The 25,478-nt window shown below is 32.8% G+C and overlaps 1 protein-coding gene across 1 annotated transcript in view; it reads left to right on the top strand.

The window, feature by feature from the left end:
- Positions 1-25,478, top strand: part of LOC118200550 (sodium/potassium-transporting ATPase subunit beta-like) — a 42,212-nt gene that overhangs the window by 5,579 nt on the left and 11,155 nt on the right. Inside the window, exons 2-5 of the mRNA XM_085811527.1 lie at positions 999-1,139; positions 6,976-7,104; positions 16,608-16,783; positions 22,320-22,433. Coding sequence (XP_085667653.1) covers positions 999-1,139; positions 6,976-7,104; positions 16,608-16,783; positions 22,320-22,433 — 560 coding nt within the window. The remainder of the gene's footprint in view (positions 1-998; positions 1,140-6,975; positions 7,105-16,607; positions 16,784-22,319; positions 22,434-25,478) is intronic.

Genomic DNA, 25,478 nt, shown 5'->3' with positions numbered 1-25,478 from the left:
TACCAGATTGATTGTTTCTTTCAATACTGGCATACAATTACATAGAATATTTACAAAGATAATTAAATTTTATGCCCTAAGACTATTCGCGGTAATTAAATCACTTAGGATGCTATCACACCGCTCACCCGAAGGTGAAAATATTGAAAAGGCAAAGTCAAGGGTTAAATTCATCAATTCTAATGAGATTGCACTAGTGAAGTAAAGCACTACGGTTTTACATAATTTCTCAGTAAGCTATTTGTAGGAATTGAAATAATTCTTGCATTTAAACTTGTATTCCAAATTAAGATTTAACTTTAAATTAATGCAGATAATTACTGAAAGAATTATATTTTTGTAGCGTAGTTTACGTGAGATGAGATCACTTGTTGTCACGTGATACGAATCGGCGAATCAGGATGTTGAACCATGATAGCATAGTAAATTCTTAAATTGTCTTTTTACAAATTTATTGTCTTTTTATTATTACAAATTATAAACCATATTAAAATGTTTATGTCTTCAAAATAAAAAATTCTGAGAACTAACATTTGTTAAATTTTTTTTATGTGTATACTGTATGTTGTCGCCAACAAAGTCTGCTTGGCGAGATTTGCGCCGGCGAAGCGGAAAAGTACCAAATTATTTTCATAAAGTAGCACATATAAAAAAGCAACAAAAATCCATTCCCTGATGTAGAATTAAAATATATCTAAAAACAAACAGACATAATCCAGTTTCATCACAAAAATGTAGTTTTTTAAAAAAGTTATGCATTAACTAAGAATTGTTATATCAATTTTATTTTGATTGAAATGTTGATAAATAATTTAAATTTCATAATTAACACATTTACATAAAAGCGTTTCTTGTTTGCCTGCTGATATGAATTCTTGAACTATGCCTTTATGCTAAATAGCCATAGATAAATTTTGTAGATTGAAATTATGAAGCTTTTATGTTTGTTAACTTCAAATATTTCTAAATAAAATATATTTTTTTAAATTTTATTTTAGTGAAAATTTCAATATTCTACGTCATATTTTATTTGCTACTAGCAGGATTTTGGACTGTTATGCTTTTAATATTTTATCAAACTTTGGATAATTATCATCCTAAATGGCAGTTGGATAGCAGTCGTATTGGAACAAATCCTGGTGAGTATGTTATTTTAATATGAATTTTTGTCATAATCTTAAATGCACATTTCCTTTAATGTTTCATTTTTTTAAAATTTTATATTGTATTTTGTTCACAATTTCGTTCTATAGATTTTCATTTATATTTTCTGTATTATTCATCTTGTGGTTCTTCAAGCATAATTTTCTATCACAAATAATGCTTTTTCTTTGGAAAAGTTCCATTTCAGACTTTTTGTCTTTGAGCAAATAATTGTTTGATCCATAGAGTTACCAAAAAAAAAAAAAAAAAAAATTAAATTAAACCAGTATTTCAGTGGAGACTTAAAAAGCTAGAATTATCCAAATTTCTGTGCAGTCAAAAATTCACATGCTTGTATGAAAATCTAAATTTACACAAAATTTGTGATTAAATCAGCACCTTTGATAGATCTGCCGTTTATATGCATATACTTTTACAACAGTTTCATACAGTCTCAATAATGTAACTCTACTGATCATTCATATAGAGAGTACTTGCGTGTTCCTGCAACCACTTTTGTAGAATTTGTGAAATTTTCAGAATGTATCAAACTCTGGAAATCGTTTGCAGAACCACACTTTTGGCAACCATTTTAATAATAATTCTTCAGTCAAGCAACATTGCTATTTTTGGATATGTGATATTTTTTGCCTTAAACTTAGTTGCACGTATAGAATTTGATAGCAATAGAAGAAACATTCGTAAAATTTCTGCAGGAATATAGAATTTTGGCACATAAATTTCTATAGAGAACAATGAAGAGATAAATTTGGTAGATAGCTAGTGTACCCAAGGTTTGTGAGATGAGTTTCTGATATTCTCAGATTTTTTTTAGTGAAAACGAGCTGCTGTATACTTAAGGAAAAGAATATATGAAAAAATTGCAGAAACATTTGGAGATGAGTGTGTTTTATTTTTTAATGCATCACAAAATCGTCATTTAATCACTAAAATTTATATTTAAAATTGGTAAAATACAGGGGTGTGATTCAAAAGTTTCAAGACTTACCTCAGAACTAGTCCCCTTAGGCAGATAGCCCTAGTGTGCTTTGCCATAATTGAATACACCACACACCACACTACCTCAGAACTAGAAATGTATTGGACATTTAAGTACAGTAGACTAAAATTCTTCAAAATATGATCCTTCAGCATCAACACAGCGCTGCCAGCGTCTTCCATTGTTCAAAGCCCTTCTGTAAGGCCTCGGGCGTCATGCTGTCAAGGGCTCTTGTCGAAGCCTTCTGGATGGTGTTGATGGAGTCGAATCGTTTCCCTTTTAGGCTTGTCTTGATTCGGGGAAGAGGAAAAAGCCACTTGGAGCCAAGTCGTGGCTGTGGCAGTGTTGTCACGTTGAACTTGACCAAAACTTCGGCGGCGGCGTGTAAGTGGGCACGTTGTCGTGGTGGAGAATCCAGTCACCCTTAAACGCTGGGCGGACTCAATCCCTCAAGCAGCGGAGCACTCTAGCGTAAAAGTCACCTGTGACAGTCTGCCCGTGAGCAACAAACTCCTTGTGAATCACTCCTTTATCATAAAAATAATAATAATAAGCATGCACTTCACATGCGATTTGCTCATGTGAGCTTTCTTGTGCTTCGGCGAGGAAGCACTGTGCCATTCTGAGCTTCGACGCTTCGACTCAGGATCGTACTCGTAGACCCAGGTCTCATCACCAGTAACCACTTTCTCCAGAAGGTTTGGATCAACATTCAACCGTTCCTGTCAAACAGTCATGCGCCATTTCTTCTGATCCACCGACAAAACTTTTGGCTTGCACTTTTCACATCATCAAATTCTCCAATCGTCTACACCATACTCTGACTGAGTCCCAGTTCATCGGCAATTAATCTAGTACTAAAACAACAATCATTGTTTAAAAGTTCCCGCACTCTCTCCACATTTTGATCCGTTCGGCTTGATGATGGCCTTCTAGAGCGGTCGTCGTCTTCAGCATTCCTGCGGCTATCTTTGAAGCGTTTGTGCCACATGAAAACCATTGCACATGACATGGCTTCTACCTTAAGGGCCTCTTGAATCATACCGTGATAAAACTCTTGAATCTTCGTGGTGCTTTTGTTCAGTCGCACGCAAAACTTAATCGCATAACGTTGCTCCATTTTCACCTCTCCCACTTTTCGACCGAGGTGAATGGCTTCTACCTTAAGGGCCTCTTGAATCATACCGTGATATCTCTTGAATCTTCGTGGTACTTTTGTTCAGTTGCACGCAAAACTTAATTGCATAACATTGCTCCATTTTCACCTCTCTCACTTTTGGACCGAGGTGAATGACATGCACTCACGCTGCAAGCGATGTGCACTCTCCAGGCTTCCGGAGGCAACTGCCCCCACCCACCGGAACCGGTCCGCGCGTGCTCCCCTACTCAGAAACGAACCAGTCTTGAAACTTCTGATTCACACCCTGTATGTTGATAATGCTTATCATCTTATCTAAATAGCAATAGTTTTCTAATCTTTTTTTTAAATGTCACGAAAATGACAAACTTGTAGCTGATAAGTAACGTCTGGCTTTTCATCTGTAAAAAATTACCAAATTGCACCAAGGTGGTTGTGTTACTACCTAAGGGTAAAAATATATTTACGGATCTCTCTTGTTAATATAATTGGCGGTACATGGACACAGAGTTTGTGCAGTTCTTTGATTTGTTATTTTGTCTTAAATAAATCGCCGCTGCTACACAAATCCAAAATAACAATAAATAAAGAATTCCATAAACTTGGTATCCATGTACACATCGACCTTAAAAAAAAAAAAATCAGAGAATAGCACAAACTAGGCATTGCACACTCCCTTGACTTTATCCATGCACACGTCAATCTATATTCACTTAAAAAGTCAAAGGAGCAACAAACAAAAAATATATAATCTCAATAAACTACATTTTAAGTCAAACAATGAAATAAAGTAAGAGACATTCATCTTAGCATTACACAAAGGAAATATCCACTTACTTTATTTACGAATTTCCCTGTCTTCAGCCAAAAATTCCTTAACAGCATCCAAAAACTTCCTAAAATTATCTGAACTAGAATTTGTATACTGGTGTCGCCACATAAATTCACAAAAAAATATCCTCTGTAGTGCAGGTATTCTCTGATATTCGACCATACGCATTTCCTTCCTACAAATAGGACACTTATAATGGCAACTAAGTGAACCTACATTTACACACCAGTTAATTAATGCTTTTCCCCCTTTCATTCCGAATCATACAAAAACTTTGAATTAATCTTACAACATTCAGCCATTTTAGCGTGTAAACCACAAATAAGAACATATTCAAAATACATCCCATCATCCAAATTCACTGTAATCACACAACGAATTATGTCATAATAGGGTTTCCATAGCATTCAACTGCTCAGGTTACCATATATGAAATAACAACTTGGCGATAATCCAAAGGGCACCCTTCCATCTACTCTAACCTACCTAAGTACCTAGATGAATGCTGTCTCAGTACAAAGTTATTAGTAAAATAAACGTATAATGATAAAGTGTTTTAATAAAATGCTCAGGCAAATTTTTAATTACATAATTTTATTAACAATTTTTTAACCTATTTCATTTGTTTTAGGTACTGTTGATCAATTAATAAATGCAATTGTAATGCAGAATGTAAAATTTCTCTGTACTTTCGGATGCCACTATGCAAGTTGGACTGTTGTCAATTTTTAAGGGCAGTTTTTTTTTTTTTTTTTCCATTTTAATATTTTGCATTATGTTTGGTATTATAGGTGTGATTTTGTAAATGACAGGGAAAAAGAGCTAATTTTTATATCGGGCAAAAGGCTTACCAATAACGCATTTTACGTAGAAATATTTCATTTAAAGGGTAAATAATTCTGAATAACAAAATTAAATGTAGGCAGTAATAATCAATAGACTGCAATTCGCAGTGCATTTAAATAGAAAGCTAATCCGATCTTACTGCAAATTCACAACAGTAACAACAGCAGCTAATTAAACAACTGAGCTGAGATGTTCTCTGTCTGCTTTTTATAGCTTTCAATCAGTCACAAGGGATTTCTAGTAGTTGAGATTTCTGGAAAGCAAAACAGTAGAATTATGGTTACAGTTAACATAGTAGTCAATTACATTTATTTAAATAAAATATAAATTACCAAGATAAGCTTTTATTCAGTGTTAAATGCACGTGCTTCTGTATATTTACTTTTCTGGCATAGCTTTCTCTTAAAACTCGTCATGTGCTGCATTGCATGGGGAAATAGAACAATTTTAATTATAATCCTACTAACAATAGCTATCTGAGTACAGAATTCATAACAGTATTAACACAAATACCCTAGTAGAAATTGCAAAACTTTCAGAATGTGCTAAACTCTGGCAGCCATGCCTATAACTATTCTTTTGGCAACTGTCCTTATAACAATCTTTCTGTAAAACAACACATTCTTTTTTGTTCTATTACAGGTTCCAAGAATTTTTATAAACAAATCTTAATGTTTTTTGGCCTTAAATTTGCTTTTAATGAGCTTATGGAATTTGCCAGCTGTTGTTGAATATCTTATAATTTAGTGTTTTATACTTTTTTAAAACTTTAACTCTGACTCAACACGTGGTGCCGGACAAAACTAACAAAAAAATCTATAATCCTATTCATCATTCATAACATTCATATATAATATTGAACAATCAATTCTAAAGTGGTATTGGTTTAGTGCAATAGGGCGCATTGTGAAGCACACTAGGGAAAAATCAATAACCCCAATTCAATAAAACTCCATGTTTCTTAAAAGCCTCAAAGCTCAAACAAATGGAGGGACATGACAGACCACAGTAAATTACACACAAGATAAATACACAAATTCAATTAAATTTTAAATGCACATTTATTAAATTCTTGAATATATTATATTATTAGTAAATACTTGGGTAACTGATCAGTATCCCCTACCACATATTTTTCTATGCAAAATAACACATAATACAACACCAAATTACAGTTTACATTAATTAAGATTAACATTATCAAATCCTACTGTATCATAAGTGTAACACTAGTATTTCTCCCATTTCATCTTCAAACTTTAAGTATTTATCACGGTAATTCCCTTTAAGAACACTGATAATTTCCACATCGATTAATTAATTTAAGTAATTACTCAAATTTCAAAAAAACATTAAAATGACGACTCTTGCTTGAGTATTAAGATAATTATTAAAGTAAAACAAATAAAAAAAAAAAATCACTCACGGAGTGAAGTCCATACCGCACACTCCCATTACTCGGGAATACCTTCGTGTACTGATTAAAAAGGCGATTTGACAGCTCGACAGATCGTCCAGCATCCAAAGTTTACTCGAGCACCACATTATTCCTGCTGTCCTTTATTCACAAAATCCTCGTTAATGGAGACAGACAGTTTGTGCGAATTTTAAAGATGACTTGGTTGAAACACCACGGAAGCTGTTCTTACAATAAATTCCAGAGCACCATAGGATGATAAAATCGACGCATGACCGTTTCACATCAGTTGTACCATTATTGGCGGCTTTGACCACCTACGCTGGCAAAATGGAAAAGTACCGTAATTTTTATCTTTTCATCTGTAAAAAGTGACCAAATTGCACCAAGGTGATTGATTACATTAATACATAAGTACCAAGAGTAGTTATCATCTTTTATAATGCTCATGAGAAATATCTTTTCCAGCATTAGTTTTTAATATATTTTGTTTGTTAATAATTAATTAAATAATTTTGAATTGATATTAATGTATATATGCTCTTTTGTGGTATATTATTTAAGAAACAGTGTTTAAAATAAAGATGTACTACTTTCAGGACTGGGGTTCCGACCACTTCCTCATCCCGATAATGTGGACAGTACCCTGATTTGGTTTACTCATGGCGGTGGCTCCACAAGTGCTGGGTGGAGATATTGGGTGGAGTCATTAGACAAATTTATACGCCGTAAGTAATTTTCCTTCATTTTTTTAAATCTGTGTTGCGTATTAAAATATTGTAAAATAATCTGTCATTTTCAAAAAAAAAAAAAAAAAAGTGCTGTTGATTTGTAGAGTTCTTCACTTTTAATCTTGTTAAATGCGATGTCAAGGAACCTAGTAAAATGCTAAGCGAATAATCGCTTAAGTCCAAGAACAGAAATGTAAACTTCAAGAAGGTTTAATTACCCTTTATTTCCTCAAAATAAAGATTTAACAGTCGGCCCCTTTCTCAGGACGTACAGCAAAGCCTCCACTTGGGCAAGTAAGAAATAATGACTAACTAAAGAGATTTAGCAGAAGCTAACACAATTCTAAACTAGTTGGGCTATAATATTAAATTAGCCAGTGAAGCTATCAAAAGATATATGTAATATGGCTGAGTGTAATAACAGCTTAGAGAGATGTAGCCCAAAGGCAAATGTGTGCTATTCAGGAATCCTAATTCTCTCTGGCGAAGTCAGTGGAACTTGACTTAAATTTTATTATTCTTCTCATTTGCATTTAACACAATTCTAAAAACTCATTCTGGTAGGAAGTTGTAAGCTGAAGCTAGGAAGGATAGGAAATAGGCATAAACTTAAAATAATTGTTATAAAATTAAAATATACCTTACAGATTTATAATTTTGTTACTAATACTTACTTATTTGGGCATGAACAGGGCATGATGCATATTTTATGAGATTAGCACTATGGTTGTATTTGTAATTTTAAAGAATTTATGCCACTTTCACCATATCTAAAGGTAGCAAATTTGTATTCTATATTTAAAGGTGAATTCAGTTATGCTCTATTATTTTTTAATCCTTTAAGTGTTTTGATCGTAACACTGTATGCACATGGTTTTAAAGATCATTATTTAAATATATGCTGTATGAGAAGCTTAATTTGTTACTTTTCCATTTCGCCGGCGCAGGCGATAAAGTCGCCAATAATGGTACAACTGATACCAAACCGAATATCCTCGCTAGTAACCTTTTACGCCTCATTTTCAAAACAAGTCGCAGCCATTTCTTATCAGATTGATTGTTTCTTTCAGTACTGGCATAGATAGGGTTTGTACGGTCCTTAAAAGTCCTTAATTTTTTCAAAAATGATTTTTGGTCCTTAAAAGTCCTTAATTTTGGCCAAAATGAATAAACGGTCCTTAATTTTGCTCATTTGACATTTCTTATCATTTCTAATGATTGCCATTCTAAGTGTGAATTACGATTTCTCATGAATATGGAATTAAAATTACATGGCTCTTAACCAATCTGTTGGCGGATTTGCGTTGCAAACGATTAAAAAAAAAAAAAAAAAAAAACAGCTACCCGAACGAAAGTATCGGTGACTGATTGGTTATTCACCCAATCTTTCGAAACAGGTGTTATCCATAAATGTAGGCAGATTGTGACGAAAGCGTGAAGCCGGAAGTTCTTTAAGAGGCAAAAGTGATGATGAAGGTGCTCGAGAAAAAAAAGGGGGGGGATTCTGAAAATATTTGCTAAAATTAGAGCAATTCAAACCTGGAAGGCCACAACCGTTCTGACGCCAATAGGAACGAGATGCCTGGAAAGTGCATTTTCAATAAACTGTGGCTTCATCAAGCTGACTACAAAGACTGGATATTGATGGATGGCAATCCTTAAATGTGGTCTTTGTCTGAAACAAATTGAAATTTCTAGAATGGGAGAGTCAGCGCTGAAAATTCACATGAAAATTAAGTTTCGTTTTATCATTTCAATTTGTTTTTACACGGTTTTGCTTAGCTTAATTTCTGTGTTTGTTTTAATTAAGCCATAAATTAATTTTTTATCACCTTCTACGGAGTTTATTCTCTTTTCCACATACTATATGTATGGGATATTGGGATTATGAGTTTATTTCTGCGGAGGGTCTGTTATCGATTTCGCGGGAAATCTGTTGGCTCCATTTCGATTTTAGGTCACCAAGGCCAAATTCGGTAACGCTAGCCGAGAAAAAGTGAAGTTCGGAAATACGTTTTGAAGCTTCAGTAGACAATTAAGTATTTGGTTTAAACCTATGTTGTTGATAGTAATGCATAATGTTTGCTAATGGCGATACAATTATTAGTTGAAAGTAACTAACTAATTAAAAATTTTTAAATATTTTTAAAGCTGAAAACAACTAATTGAAACTAATTTTCCTGAATTAACTAGAGGCAAAATTAACTTTCATGAATTACTAAAGTTATTGAGTAGAAGTTTAACTGAAAATATGCATTCCGTATTATATATAAATATATGTATATTTATACAGTACAAAATCCGAGGTCTGGACTCATCGGGACTTCGGCGATCCCAGATTTGAGATTTTTCCGGATATTAGATCATTTTAAGTCTACCAAGATGTCACGTAGAAATTATAAAATTGAAAATATGAAATCGTGATTTATGAAATAATGAAGCATTTATGATTTAAAGGGTATCAAAATTTACAAAAGAAAAGAGCTTAATATTTATATGTTTACTTTATTAAACATTTCTTTCAATGTGAGTTGTTTGATTTGTTTTCTCTGCTAATACGTTAGACTAATACTATAGACATACGAGGGCCATCCAGGAAGTAGATTACGTTTCCGTCTGTGTCCGCTAGGGGCGGGGCTAGCGCGGCCATCTTGGGGTCAGAGCGTTGCGCAGCTCAGTCTGCATCTAGCCGTGCTAGTGAGAGGTTCGTGCTGTGCTCCGTTCAGATACTGTGACGGTTTGAAATGTCTGCGTTAATTGAAAATCCCGCGAGCTGCGAGGTGCGCTCAGTAATAAGGTTTCTGACTGCAAAAAACTGTAAACCGATAGAAATCTATCGGCAGCTTCGTGAAGTGTATGGGGACAACATTATCACTGAAGGTGGAGTGCGTCAGTGGGTCATAAGATTTCAAAATGGCCGAACCAATGTTCACGACGAAGATCGAAGTGGGAGACCCAGCATAGTGACCGCCGAACTTCTCGAAAAAGTCGATGCTAAAGTCCGTGAAAATCGAAATTTCACAATAACGGAACTTTCTTTGAGTTTTCCACAAATTTCGCGAAGTTTGTTGCACGAAATCATCAGCGAAAAGCTTGGTTACCACAAGTTTTGTGCAAGATGGAAGGCAAGAAGAGGTAACGAAGTGGTTGAAGGCGCAGGCGGCCGAATTTTTCGACGAAGGAATTTCCAAGCTCGTACATCGCTACGATAAATGCCTTAATTTGTATGGTGACTATGTAGAAAAGTAGTATTTGAGTGTGGCTTTCATCTGTATATAATAAAATTTGTTTCCTATACTTTGTTTATTTTTTTATTCCAAAACGTAATCTACTTTCTGGATAGCCCTCGTATAATTTCTTGTTCAGTTATTAAGTTCCATTGTTCAAGTCCTGTAATTAATGTGTCGAGAATTCCGAATAACTTGTCAATCAAAATTTTTTTCTCGTTCAGTAACCTCTCTGTTACTTTCTTCACTATCGGTAGCTGTATTTTCTGGATTTAGAACCATACTACAGACTTCGCCCTCCGTTAATTGATTGATGATTGGGCATTGTCATCGCAATGAAAAACTTCTGTTTAACTTCGCTAAATTCTGCCGCCTGGTGCGGCCATGCGAGCTCTGGCGCTGGTTCTGGCTTTATGTGAATAACAAATCAGTTATTCTTAATTCAAATAGCACTAAATATAATCGTTTGTTCTATGAGCATCATTAACAAAATCTATTTTTAGCATAAGGAAAGAAATTTCTGCTAAATCTCCCCTTGTCAACATTTTAGCGCATTAAACTTAAATCTGTAATTGGATAATACTCTGTTATTTGGCGTCGCTGCATGATTCATCACTCAAGTTGTCATCCGTTGATAAACATGCGGTGATGAAAGCAAAATACAATAAATAATGATTCGCGATTTCGGCATCAACGATATAAAATATTAGTTCGTGTAAAATTAACAAATGTTTCGGTTTGAGATTATGCCAAGCAGATACGCAACTATGGAGTCAGGTTACTAATCACACAAATTTATGCTAAAATAATTATTTCTTCAATAATGAGATATTTTATTTAGCGCCAAACTGAGATTAAGAATCGGGATTTCCGACATGTTTTTTTATGATGAGGAAAAAAATCTAATGCGTGTGCATAAAGCATATCCCTTCCCTTCAAAAAAGCCCTAAAAAATTGGTTGGTGGTGGCTTTGAGGTCCGGATTTTAGATTATTCCAGATATTGGATGTCCGGATCTCGGACTTTGTATATACATCTTTTAAAATATAACTTATCAGTATGGATTCACTCTTTTAAAATAATTCCACTTTAATTAAACTTATATAATATAATCAATTAATCAATATTGTTTAGGAAATAAATTATATATATATATATATATATATATAATATAGTAAAAAATGTATATTTTCACTATTAAAGTATTCACAAGTATTCTTATCTTGTCACATGAACAGGCCTCTGTGGAAAGGGGCTTCTCTGTAAATAAAGCAATTGAAATTGAAAATTTAAGTGATTCATCATACATTTTTCAATGCACAGTATTTGATTACATAAAATTTTCTGGAGGTGTTCTTAATATCGAAATTAATAAAGAAATGAGATCAGCAGCAGCTTCTGCAAGAAGTGGAGTTTGTTATTTAGAAGTTCAGTATTTAGAAGAACAAAAATCTTTAACTAAATCTGAAAATTCAAAGAGGAAAAGAAATATTATTGAGGAAGAAATTGATTATATGAAGCAGAAGAAAAAATTTCTTCAAAGGGACATTAAAAATATTAATGAAGAAGTAGATGCTTTAGCAGATGAAACTGAGACCAGCAGGAACATTGATTTGTTTATCAAAGCAAATGAACTTAGAAGAATAGTTAAAGAAAAGGAAATAGACATAAATAAATTAGATGTTAAAATAGCTGAAAAGATTTCAGATTTAAAAAAAGCACAAATGTTTTGTATCTTTTATTGTACAGTTTATAAATCTAGTATCTTTCAAAAAACCAAGGAAATAAATTGTATGTTTACAAATCAGTTATTTAAATCTTCAAAATATTCTTACATTGTGATTATAATAGTAGTTGACTGTGTTTAAATAAATATCAAATAAGTTAAATAATAATCATGCAAATCTCTAAAATAGTGACTGTTATTACTGTAAAATACACTTATACACGTTTTTCAAAAAATTATGTTCCTAATTTAATGTTATCTACTTCATAACTTGTAGGGAGTTAGTTTAATTTTCAAAATTGTTTTATGGTAAGTATTAAATTGAATTTAATAATAGTGCATAATACACACTTCTGTTAGTTTCTTAAAGTGAAATTACAAGCATGAAGTCGGTTGTATGGATAATTGCTTTATTCTATTCTTTTTTTTTTTTTTTTTTTTCTGATAGGTCCTTAGTTTTTTCTTTGATGGTCCTTAAAAGTCCTTAATTTTCATGTAAGGAAATGTGTACGAACCCTGATAGAATTACAAAGAATTTTTACCAGATAGTTTAATTTTATGCCCTAAGGCCATTCGCAGTAATTACATTGATTAGGATGCAATCACAACGCTCACCCGAAGGCGAAATTATAGAAAAGGCAAAGTCAAGGGTTAAATTCATCAAGTCTAATTAGAATGCACTAGCGAAGCAAAGCAGTGTGGTTTTTACATAATTTCTGAGTAAGCTATTCGTACGAATTGAAATAGTTCTTGCTCTTAAACTTGTATTCCAAATTAAGATTTAACTTGAAATTAATGTAGATAATTACAGAGAGAATTAGATTTTTGTAGTGCAGTTTAATGCCCTTTTACAAATTTATTGTCTTTTTTATTGGCTTTTTACAAAATTTTAAACAATATTATGATGTTTATGCTTTCAAAATAAAAAATTCTTAGAACCAATATTTGTTAACATTTTTTATGTGTGTGTTATGCATTGTCGCCAATAAAATCTGCTTGGCGAGATTTGCGCTGGCGAAATGGAAAAGTACCCTTCATTTCTTTGGTTCTTTATTGTTTTGGACATATTTTCTTTATTTTTGTTCTTTGTTTTTTTAGTTTACAATGATTATAATTATGAATTTTGCTAGCAGTTAAGACAATGAGTTATTATAATCCAGCAGGTTTAGTTGCTTTTGGAAATGTGCAGTAATTATCATTCACTTGCATTGCTTTTTTGAACTTATGTTATCAGGACTGTATTTAGAAATGTATGAATATGTATATGCATGTATACACACCTTCATGTATGCATACATACATTTCTGATTATGGAGCGGAAGAGTATCCATTTTTTCCTCCAAGTAGGCTGATTTTGATGTATTTTTTAATATTATTTTAGAAAATATGTTAAAAATTACACTGTACCATTAGTAAAAATTAATTTGCACTGAGAATAGCATGTAATTCGTTAATGATTATATAGATTTGGAATCAGATATATAATATGAAACTTCTGTAAGACATTTACAAAATTCTCTTGATGCTGATTCAACTATCAAAATGAGTTCATATGATTTGCTACTTTCTTATTATTGTGGCTACCATCTTTTAAATGCCAAGTAGTGACGGGATTATTCTTAAATTCATGTTTATTTCTCATGTACACATTGTCACTGCCCTGTTTCCACAGTTGCTTTTAATATAGCATCAGAAGCATTTATTCATTCAAAGACTTTTGCCAAATGAACTCAACAGGGTAAGACTCATGATAAAGGAGAACTTTGGTGTCCTGAATTTTATTCCACCACTTGGCAAAGCATTGCAGTCTTTCAACAGTTTGGCTGTTGGATCAACAAAATTAAATTTTTGGTTCACAGTAAAATGCCTCATCTGTGGTCTGAACATGGCTGACAATTTTTGCTGCAAGTGTATTTGGCTCTCTGTTCATAACCTGAGCAAGAAATAATTTGCCAGTTTTCTCAGTATAACCCACCAAATATCCAGTATTGTAGAAGAACCCTGCTGTCTTTGTTTTTGCCCCTATTTCCCCCCTTTTTTTAATGTTAATTCAGTGCCAGCTATTTACGTATCCAGTTGTTGGATTAGATGTACGCACCTCGCTCCTAAACTGTTCCAGTCAGTAGTTGTATTTTCATAAAGCTGTGTTGCTTGACATCAGTTCCTCTGGCTAACACTAAAAAAACTGCTGGGATGCTACAAATAGTATTCTGAAATCAATGAGCCAGTTGTCAAAATTTGTGTTTTTCCATCACTTGCAGTTTTTCATATTGCATCATCAAATGCTTTTGTTGATTGAAATATGAAGTAAGATGTGCTTTGAAAGAAAAATATGGCATCACCTTTACTTCTAGTTAAAAAAAAAAATTGTTTTTAAATTTATCTTGGAAAGAAAGAAATGGGTTCGGCAACATGCTTTTCATTTGGAGCTTCTGCGCTATAAATAATCCTCAGTAGGACTGCTGTCCATTTGAACAGTGGCATGTATTGGTGGTTGTGTTGATAATCTTGACACTGTTTACATAACATGGGCCATAATACTAAGAAGGTACAGTGATTTTAGTCATACAAAAAATTTGTTTGATTTTTATACAAAACTATTTGATCTATTTGATTTTTATTAAAACTTCAGGTGTGCAATTAATTTGAACTATAATTTTTATACAAAACTATTTGATCTGTTTGATTTTTATTAAAATTTCAGGTGTGCAATTAATTTGAACACTGGTATGAGTTCTAAAGAATTACGATTTTGTGACATTTACTCAGCCACCCAGACAATATAGTGGTTAGGGGAGCTTAGTGCAATACCAAAGGGCTCAGTTTCGAATTCCAGAGAAGGCATGTTTGTAACTGTCCATCCTTTCATAGGAGGCAAAGGTGGCCCACCTATGAGGTGTTTCCATAATAAAGTGATCATCGCTTCTGGCCTTAGTAGTGTCCAAGCTGAAGTCAGCTGAGGGCCCACCATCAGGAGCAGGGGAACAAAAAATATTGATAATTAATTACTTAGATGTAATTTTGAATTGTTTAGATAATAAACACCAAATAAGAAAAGAGGATTTCTTTGGGGGGAGGGCTTTCTGCCTTTCAAAGTAATATTCACTGAAATTTCCTAAGATTTCTATCCATATTTCAACTTATTTTGATCATCTGTGGAGGTTATTTTAATGATTTGATTTTTAATAACATTGAATGCTTTTCTCTTGGAAAAGTTGGCTGCTTTCAGAGGTGATTGTCATGAGTAGTTTCATTTCAGCTGTAATTTTTAAACTACTTTTAAATACTTAAATTTTAAGTTACATGTCTCAATATTTTCCTTTTTCAGTCTGTTGCAAACTATTGAAGTAAAATATCGGGTGTTTTTATATTTTCTTTAATTGATTGATGTAAATAATGATCATTTGTTCATTAAAGGTACATGAGTTTGGACTATTTAGGAACTTACTTTAGTTTTCAGTTTTTGTATTAAAATTTAAAATTAAAGAAAGACTAGAAGCGACAATTTTGATAGTTGGTTAGCTCAGGCAAATAAGAAAATTTTGCAAATGTAAAAATTTTCATCTTAAGAATAAAAATGCTTGTTATGGCAAAATGAAAGTTATTGCCGACTGACAAGGCATAATCTTCCATATTACAGAAGTGTTACTCTTCAGTATAACAAAGTTATTTGACAATAAATGTAATAAATACCAAAGGACTCGGGTTCAAATTCTGGATAAGGCATGGTTGTAACTGTCTGTCCCTTCATAGGAGGCAAAGGTGGCCCACCTATTAGGTGAGCCACCTTAATTATTTGACAACAATTATTAAATTATTTGACAGTGATCTGCATTTCTTAGCAACCTTTTAGAAAAAGTGTTAGTCTTTATACTTTTAGCATAATTAGAATATAATATTCAGTACACTTACAAAATTTCTCAATTTATGTTCATTGTTGTCTGCATTAAAAATAAAATCAACAGGACTATCAGCATGTAGATTGCAGTTTCTTACTTTTCCTAAAAACAGAACATGCATTTTAAAGCTGTTTTGATACTCTATATTTTCTAAAAAGTCAGTGGCTCAGTCTCATCAGTGGTTGAGCTAAGACTGTTGAATGTTGGGAGTTTGACTTAGGTTTATTTCCAGATAAACAAGCTGATTGCATGGTTGGTATTTGTGGATTTCCGTGTGCGTAACATGAATACAAACAAGTTTCCCTTAAAAAAAGTCCTCCATGAAGGCATCCCCTCCCATAGGCAGATAGACCTTTGCTATATTCATATATAACTTAATCTAACCATACAAAAAGAAATATACAAACATGCATTCATATTCCTTATAATTCCATATTTTCTTTGTATTAAAACTGCATGCATATGATAACTTGCTAAGTTTGAACTCGCAATTTTCTGTTAATCTCGATTTTGAACTTTACAATGTAAATTTTCTAAATAGATCCTAAAAATTTATAATTATTAAGCACTCTATTTTGTGTTATTAGTGTTTTGAATTATGTTGTTGTATTACATTTTCCATCAAAGATACTGAATTATTTGTTAATAGCATACCAGGGTGGACAGCAATTTGGTGAACATGTGCTTTCCTGTGATTTTGAAACTCAGTATGACAAACCACATGTATGTAAATTTGATATCGAACAACTTGGTGATTTTTGTACATACCCAAATCATTTTGGATACGATGTTGGACATCCATGTGTTTTATTGAAAATTAATCGGGTGAGTACTTTTTTGTTCGTTTATTTTGCATGCTATACAAAATCGTTAGTTACATGTAATTGGGTTATCAGAAAGTAATTCAGGAATTTTATTGTGTCAGAATTCAATTGTGTAGAAATATAATTATGGTTTTACAAAAAATTTCTTACAGGTTCTTATAATCGTGGTACCATGATTTTAATATCCCAACTATGGTTAATTAATATTTTATTAATTTCATTCTTAGGAAAGTAAAGTCGTATGAACCAGAGGCTGTTTACACATTTTTGGAACAGTTTTGGAACCATTTAAATGTAAAGAGTATTTTCTAAATGTTCATTCTGATAACCTTTTTTGTCTGGATTTTAAGTTTACATCATGATTTCCATGATTGAAAGACTATTGATAAAATTTCCAGGTGTATTGATTTCTCTTTCTTTTCCATTGCTTTCCAGTGTCCATCAGACCACCAGTGGTCGAACGTAAAGACGCTGAACACTGGTAGTTCGGTCTGAGGTTCGAGTCACGCGAACAGGCTGGCTGCATGGGCGTTTTCGGGGTTTTTCCCCATGTGTACTTCTTTTCAAGATACCAAAGACACAATAGTCCATTAGTGAACCATCTACGTTGTAGGAATACGTTGGAAATGTATATATGCAATATCTGTATTATTCATTTTTTTTTCTTCAAGGAATGCTGTGGTAATTTTCCAGTATGACTTGTTACTTTGTCTTGATGAAGTTTCACTCTTTGAAAGTCATTAGAATAAAGAAAGGAGATTTTTTCTGTAAATTCTGTAATGTTCTTTCTTTAATCTAAATGTAAAATTTAGAATAAAGGAATAAAGAAAGAACTATTGTGTCAGGCATAAAACTTTCACTTGATGGTACTCTGAATTGGTTTTAATATCCTCCCTACACACTCTTCTTATTTTTTATTTCCCATTCTAAGAGAGTCCTGCAAGTGATAAACTGTCTTTGCATTGGTGGAACCAGGTTTGTATATTTTTACGTGTTGTTTAGATAATAGGTAGTTTTATTGTTGCAGTCATTCAGGTAAACCCATACATCATCGAAGGTCACAATGTGTTTCCATTTATCTCCTCTTCATTTTCGTATTGAGTTCTATAAATTTTCTACATTCCCTTTCGCGGGCAGTGGCTACAAAGTCGTGCCACCTAGAAATATTTTTTTTTTTCTAAGTGCGCAGTGGTTATCGTTGTTAGCCATCTGCATTTATTGAAGCTGAAATGCTTAAAAATCATTACAGATGGCAGCACTATACATTATTATCGAGTTATGGTTTCTGATGGAGTGCTGAACTTGTACATTCGCTGCATAAGTACTGCAAATTAAAATTTTATTATTTTAAATAATATTTCTAATTTATGCAAAACATTTTGACAGTTTTAATGTATATTTTCCTATCATTTCAATCAATTAAACTAATTCATGAGCAAAAACCATTCATATTTACTAGGTTTTTGTAAAGTTTTTGGACGTGGATTCAGGATTTATCCACTGCTCTTTTTGGGGAGTAACACTGACCTTGAAAACACTGCATAGCCTCTACCTGAGAGAAAATTATGTTTGACAGTTTTATATTTCTGTAGGGGTGTAAGTGATGAGGTTTTGGGCTTGATTTGATACTCAGTACAGTTTTTTCTGTTCAGCCAGAATGTTCATGTTTTTCAGAGAGACTATATTTAAAATGCTTTTTCTATGTGGATAATTTTTTTGTATTATTTTAAAATCTTAAAAAATAGCAAGAGGCTTGTGCTATTTTTGAAGATTTGCCATCAGTTGATGGTTCAGCAGTATCTAATGATAGTGATACTGATGAAGACTTTACTTAAGACTTTGCGGACTTTAGTCAAGAGGAAAATATTATTTTTAGTTCTGATGATGAAGAAATTGAGGAGTTACAGCTTCCCTCTACTTCTCAGCTGCAAGTGAAATGGAATAAGCATTTCCTTGCCAGATCTCTGCCAGAATTTACAGAAGACAGTTGTCCGTCTTCTGAAGTTTTAAAAATGCAAAATCCAACTCCTCTTGGAGTATTTTTGCTGTTTATTACAGTAAAATTGTATTATTACTTTATTCCTCAAATATTTTGTATTTATTTATCCTTAAAATTGTTATTTTCATAAATATTAATTTCTCATAAAAAGGTGTTGTAATAAGTTGAATTAATTTTGCATTAACAGGTAAGCTAAATGTCTTAAATGCGTAGTGGCTATAACCTCTAGCCATGCTCTAGACAAAAGATGTCTGATCCGAAAAATTATTTACGGCCAAATAATGTTTAAAAGAGGGTTGAGAACGTTATATTTATAATGTACTTTATAACAAAAATATTTATAATGTACTTTATCACAGAAAGAGTATTTTAGCTTTGCGCCCGCGAAGGATTAAACCACATGCATTGGCAAAACTGATGAACGTCATAATTTTTAGCTTTTTTTAGTTGCAAATCTTGGTTTATTATTTTATATATTGTTGCTACAGATGTACGGAAAGTCTAAAATTGATTTCTATCCTGGTGGATATTCTGTTGTTACCAACTATTGAAACAGTGCATACGTTTTTCAGGTATTTATTCGGTGTCCTCTTTCTGTGTAGATGTAATGATTAAAGGTTTTCCCCTTCTTATATAATTTTCCATAAAGCAGACAAGAACTTAGTCACCATCTTCAAGAGAGATGGGAATTCTTAGAAGTATTTATCTCAGAAGGTTTTTAATTGCTATGAGATGGGTCTCACCTAGAAAATGATACTGAAGCAAACTTATATTATAGTGAGGAGAAGGCATTGCCGGGTCTCAAGCCAGTGAAAGACCATGTCACACTGCTGTTTTGTGCAAATGCAAGTGGCAATTTGAAATTTAAAGCACTGAATGTAAGTTATTCGAACAATTCACGAGCTATCAAGAAGTATACAAGTCCAGAAGGTCAGGTTAAATGTCATGTGAAGGTCTGGCGACAAGGCTTGTGACATATGACCTTTTTACAGATTGGATCATTGAAGTGTTTGGTCCATCTGTAAAAACACATCTGCTTGAGAAGAATTTGCCATTCTGTGACTTGTTATGAACAATGAGTCTGCACATGGCACAAGCCTAGAAGGTGACCTCCTCGAAGAATGTAAATTCATCAGAATCTAGTTTCTGCCTTCCAACACAACTCTTGTATTGCAGTCCATGGATCAGCAAGTCATTTCAAACTTTAGAAAACTCTATAGTGCTGTTTGAGCATTGTTATGAGGTAACTGAAGGAATCGATGTCACTCTCAGAGAGTTTGGGAAAGTCCAGTCTGTCATCGTTTCGTTACCTGCCTCAAGATGTTCATCAAGTCATGGGAATGGGGTCACCAAGAGAACCATTATTTTTGTATGGATGAAGTTTTCCCCTAATACCTTAGTCTGACAGTTTTGAGCAAGTGTTTATGGAGCCTGTAGTCAATGAGATTGTCTCTGGCTAAGATTATGGGGCTAGAAGTGGTCCCATATCTTCTACTAAGAATAACATAAATGAGCTAGTGGAAGAGTATACCCAGGAACTGACCACCTAAGAGTGTATGAAGCTACGTTTTGCATCGCAGCAAAAGGCTGCAGAGATTTCATCAGGAGAGAAAGAGAAAACAGCTTTAGTAAAGCAACAAACTTCCAGTGAAATAAGGAAGATGCTGAAAGCATGGCAAACTATTGCATACCAAAAGGCATAATCCTAATATGGCAGTAGCTATACATGCTGCAGATTTATTTGATGATAATGCTATCTCATTTTTGTGAAATTTTGAAGCATATACAAAACCAAACATCTTTAGATGGCATTATAAAGAAGAATGCATAGTAAATAATAGATTACATTACTATAAATTTATTTCAGTATGGTACACAGTATATTGTTTTACATTGATTCCTATGGTAAAAAGTGTTTCTTTAAATGAGAACACCTTGAATCTTGCTAGAATTCATGAACAAATTACGGCAGTTAAGTGAGGCTTCATTAATGCTCTGTAAAGAGGCTTTCAGCAGCTTCAGTTCATATTAAAACTTCCCAGTGTATGATAATGTTTTATACAGTGATTACTCAATTTTCTAGCAATCTTTTACTAAACCAGCATTTAGAACTGGATCATTTTCTTCAATATCACTACGCTCTATGGGATTGGCGGAAAGCAACCTCTGATATTTTATCTTTGCTTAGAGCAGGGGTTCTGTCATTTCGGGGAGGGAGGGATGTAGTCAGTCTAATTTGCCTGTTGGGGATTTAGTTTTATTTATGAATGTTAAAAAACTACTCTTATTCAAGTTTTGATATTTATCAACATTTTCTCTACCTTTTACTTGTTTAATTTATAAAACATATTGAAAAATAATCTAAATTGAAATAAATGTATAAATAGCAGTGGTGAAGAGAATGTATGGGCCAAAAAAGGTTGAGAATCGCTGGCTTAGGGCTAATAATTCATTGACTAATAATTCATTAATATCTTCATGGGATAGATAATCAAATCCTTCTTCTGTACTAGCTGTTTGTGCCATTGTAATGAGGGGAGGGGGAATTTGGTCATATTGGGAATGAATTTATTTTTATATTTTTATGCATTGTGACCAAACCGCGTTTCAAATACACATTCAAAATTGCTGATTTTAATTCGGTTAATACTAATTCAACTCAATTGATACAATAATAATTGATACATACTCGATTGATACATAATTAAGAATTCCTTCCACTTTATTTATTTCAACTCTGTTTCACACTAAATGTCTCCCACAGAGACAAAATATTTGTTTAGATTTCAAATTCTCAATACACAACCTGGAAACAAAAGAAAAAGTGCATGCAGTTAGTCACATATGACTTACTACTTGCCTTAGGGAGGCACTTCATTCTCCTCTACTAGTTGTTATGCTATCTATTCATATCTGCATATACTTCTGTGCTACAAATAAAAAAGTCTTAGAATTTGGGCCAAAAAATAAAATCTTGGAAATTTTCTTGGCCCACTCATTTTAAATCGAAATAACATGTATTAAAAAAATATTTATTTTCTAAATTTAATTTATGTTAAAGCAAAATTAGGTGTAATCCAATCCAGTGTGTTACCATTTGTTAGTTATTATCTTTTGAAGCTGTAACGTGAAATATTAAGGTAAAATAAACATATATATTAACTTCATGATTGTAGGAATGTAGTTTTGTTGTTATTATTTGCATTAGTTTTATATTATAGTTTATATTAATTATATTATTATTTGTTATAGGTTTAAGTGTTTTCTTTTTTATGTAGTCCTTATTTCTTTATTATGCAAGACCCTAAATTTATTTCAATAATGTGTTAGAAATACATTTTCATGTAAATGAGCATATAAGAGAGGGTCTATGTAATGGCCATTTCTTCTCTTAAAATGTAACACAACTTTTGAATGAGTATCTCAGTTTTGCAGAGACTGAGAAGTGATTTTGAAGTGCATTTATTTGCTTATCATTCCCAAATAAAGGATTACCTGTATTTTGACCAGAATTATTTTCATGCAATCTTCTTTTCAGATATTCAACTGGAAACCAGTACCTTATACAAATGATACATTTCCACCTACCATGCCTGATTATTTAAGAGCAGCTTATAATCCAAATTATGTATATATTTCATGTCAAGGAGAGGTATGTAATTTTTATATATTTTTAGAATTAATGCAGGCTTGTCACATATGGCATGAACTTGAGAGAATATATGGCATGAACATGAGAACTTGTATTTTACTTGTGTGTGTGGCTGTGAGAATGAATGCCAGTTGTACTCAAATTTGTTTGACTACAATAATCTGAGTATTTTATTTATGACTTGACATGTTGCTGAGTGCTCTTTTTTTTTTTTTTTTTTTTTTTTTTTGTCTAGTTGATTAGTGTTCAGTTTGCTGTATTCAATTACGTAGGTTCAGAAAATAATATATGTTTTAGAATGATAAAAAAAAAAAATTAATGTAAAAATTTTTTATTACTTACATTTAAAAGGCACATTATTCAGCTATTTTTCTACATAATATCCGTATAAATCAAGACACTTATAATGGTACACGAGCTACATTGTCGTAGAATATTGCCACCAGAGACTTAATCAAGCACAGACGCCAGTGTGCAGTTCCTCGTCCTCGTCGAAGCACTATGTTGGAAGCTAGGCACACACAAGTAACGAATTTTACCTTAGTCTCCTATTACGACATGACTGAGCAGTGATTCACTGTTTTTGCTATGTCTCGAGAAATGTTAAAGTTGCTGCCATGTGGTGCTTTTTGTGGTCTTCTGACAAGAGTTTTGGTATCCATCTGGTGCAAAACTTGTGATAGCCTAAATCTTGCATCACAAAACCAAACAAAAAAGTTCTTGAAATTTGAGGAAACTCTAGTGAGAGCTTTGAAATGGTGAAGTGGTGGATTTCGTGAATCTTTTCATCAATTTCATGAATCTCTATGAGTTCAGCATTAACCCTCTCGCTGCGCATCCTGCGATTTCCGCGGGGATGAATTTTTGCCGTCTATTTAACTTTGCAAACTGCTCTTTCCCTCTTCAATGTTTCGGCTTTTCTGTGATGTTTAATTGTTTATTTAGATGTGGGCTAACAGATGCCATTAGTTTCCCCGTTTCTGCCAAATATACAAGAGTACGTAATGTAGCATTTTGTGCTCGCTTTTCAGAGCTCAAAGATGTCTGGCAGGAAGCGTTTCACGAGTGATATAAACTATATTCCTGACGATATTTCCAGCACTGGTAGTAGTTCTGACTCTGATTTCAAGTATATTGAAGATAGTTATAGTGAAACTGATGAGAATTTCTCGAGAATTCCTCAGCAGATAGTGATAAATATGAAAATTCAGTTTCTATTGAAAACGTTCGACAGTGGTGCAAAATTTACATGCAAAAGATTACATTATGCAAACATTTTCATTAGTATATATGTTTTACCTTTGTATTTTATAAAATAAATCATAATTTAACCAATATTAATTTTCCTTTTATATCATTATTCTTCAATTTCTGTATTCTAACATTCTTTTTCTATAATCTAATTCTATATTGAAAAAGAACTCTTTCAAAAAAATTTTTGTATATTTTAACTAAAATATATGTAGATTTGAAATATGTAATAAAAATTATGCAATTTTTAAACCTATTTTGATAAAAAAAAATTTAAAAAAAGTACGCAGTGCGAGGGTTAACAATGCTCGGCCGACCACTTGCTCTTCCTCGTGAAAATTTGTGCAGCCATTTTTAAACTCGATGCACCATTGTCTCACTCCAACTTCGCATCTTACATCATTTCCATGCATTGTACAAAGTTTCAGTTAAATTTCAATTGGTCTGAATTTTTTTGTGAGCAAAATCTAATCTCTGATCGCACTTCACAACTGGCAGAATTTTTTAATGCTGCACTATTTTAAACATTCATAGTGAACAAAGCAGCGGCAATACATGCCGTCAACAATTACAACTGGATGCATAAGGATTCAATAAACACTCTGACACCAAGATAGGAATGCTAGCACTATCTCTCGCCGCACGACATCGAAACGTAAGTTACTTTGTGAATAACCCTCGTACATTAATTTAATCTAACTGATTGAAACCAAGTTACTCTCCTGTTTCTGCTAAGTTGTTAGGGACTTCAATCAAATGAGTGTTAAAACCAATGAAATCATTTGAAAAATGTATTGTATGTTTCTGCACTGATTGCCATTAATTCATTTTATGCTTCATTATGTTTTTTATGACATTTCTGATATTATAGTTCTCCAGTGTTTTCGTATTAATAATAGGTGCATTTTCTCCTAGCATTTTTTATGACTTGCAGTAAAGTGTGGCACAAATAATAGGCCTTAAGTCAAATTCATTCTGTTCATTTTATTTTGAACTTAAATTATGAGGAGTATATTATTTATATTTAACCTACTTATATTCAATTTAACCTTCTCATTGCATATCCTGCAATTTCAACAGGCAACATAGAAGTAGCAAAATTTGCACAACCCGCGATTTCCATGCGAATGCATATTTTTCGTTTATTTAAGTGTGCAACCCGCTCTTTTCCGTTCATGGTTTCATTTCGGCTTTTCTGTGATGTTTAATTATTTATTCAGATTTAGGTTAACAGATGGCATTAATTGTCCATACTTTTGCAAAATATACAAACACATTTTGCACGCTCTTTTCAAAGCTCAAAGATGTCTGTAGTTCAACTCTCAATCACATGAGACTAACTGCTCGGCATTTTGCTAGATATATATCCCCCAATTCCATCAAGAAAGAAACTCGTAGACATTGTGCTGTTTGTTTCTTAAAAAAGAACTGAAACTGGCAAAAAAATTTTCAAAGAAATGTGTATTTGGTGCAAAAAGGGCGAGATAGGATGCCTCCAGCCTTGTTTCGAAGTGTATCATATTACACTTCATTTCTAATAAATGTTAAAAAAATATTTTGCATATTTTCATTAGTATATACGTTTTACCATTATATTTTATAAAATAAATCATAATTTAGCCAAGATTAATTTTCAAAATTTTTCTTTTGTATGATTATTCATCAGTTTAAACTTTTTGACAATCTTTTTTTATGAGCTAATTCTATACTGGGGGGGGGGGGGAAACTTTTCATATATTTTAACTCTAAAATATATGTAGATTTGAAATATGTAATTAAAAAATCGTGCTTTTT

This window comes from Stegodyphus dumicola, chromosome 2 (assembly GCF_044657685.1).
Source record: "Stegodyphus dumicola isolate Sdum_Otavi_A_Nest chromosome 2, ASM4465768v1".
NCBI lineage: Eukaryota > Metazoa > Arthropoda > Arachnida > Araneae > Eresidae > Stegodyphus > Stegodyphus dumicola.
Note: the sequence above shows the minus strand (reverse complement) of the source record. Positions and strands in the feature narration are given on the sequence as shown.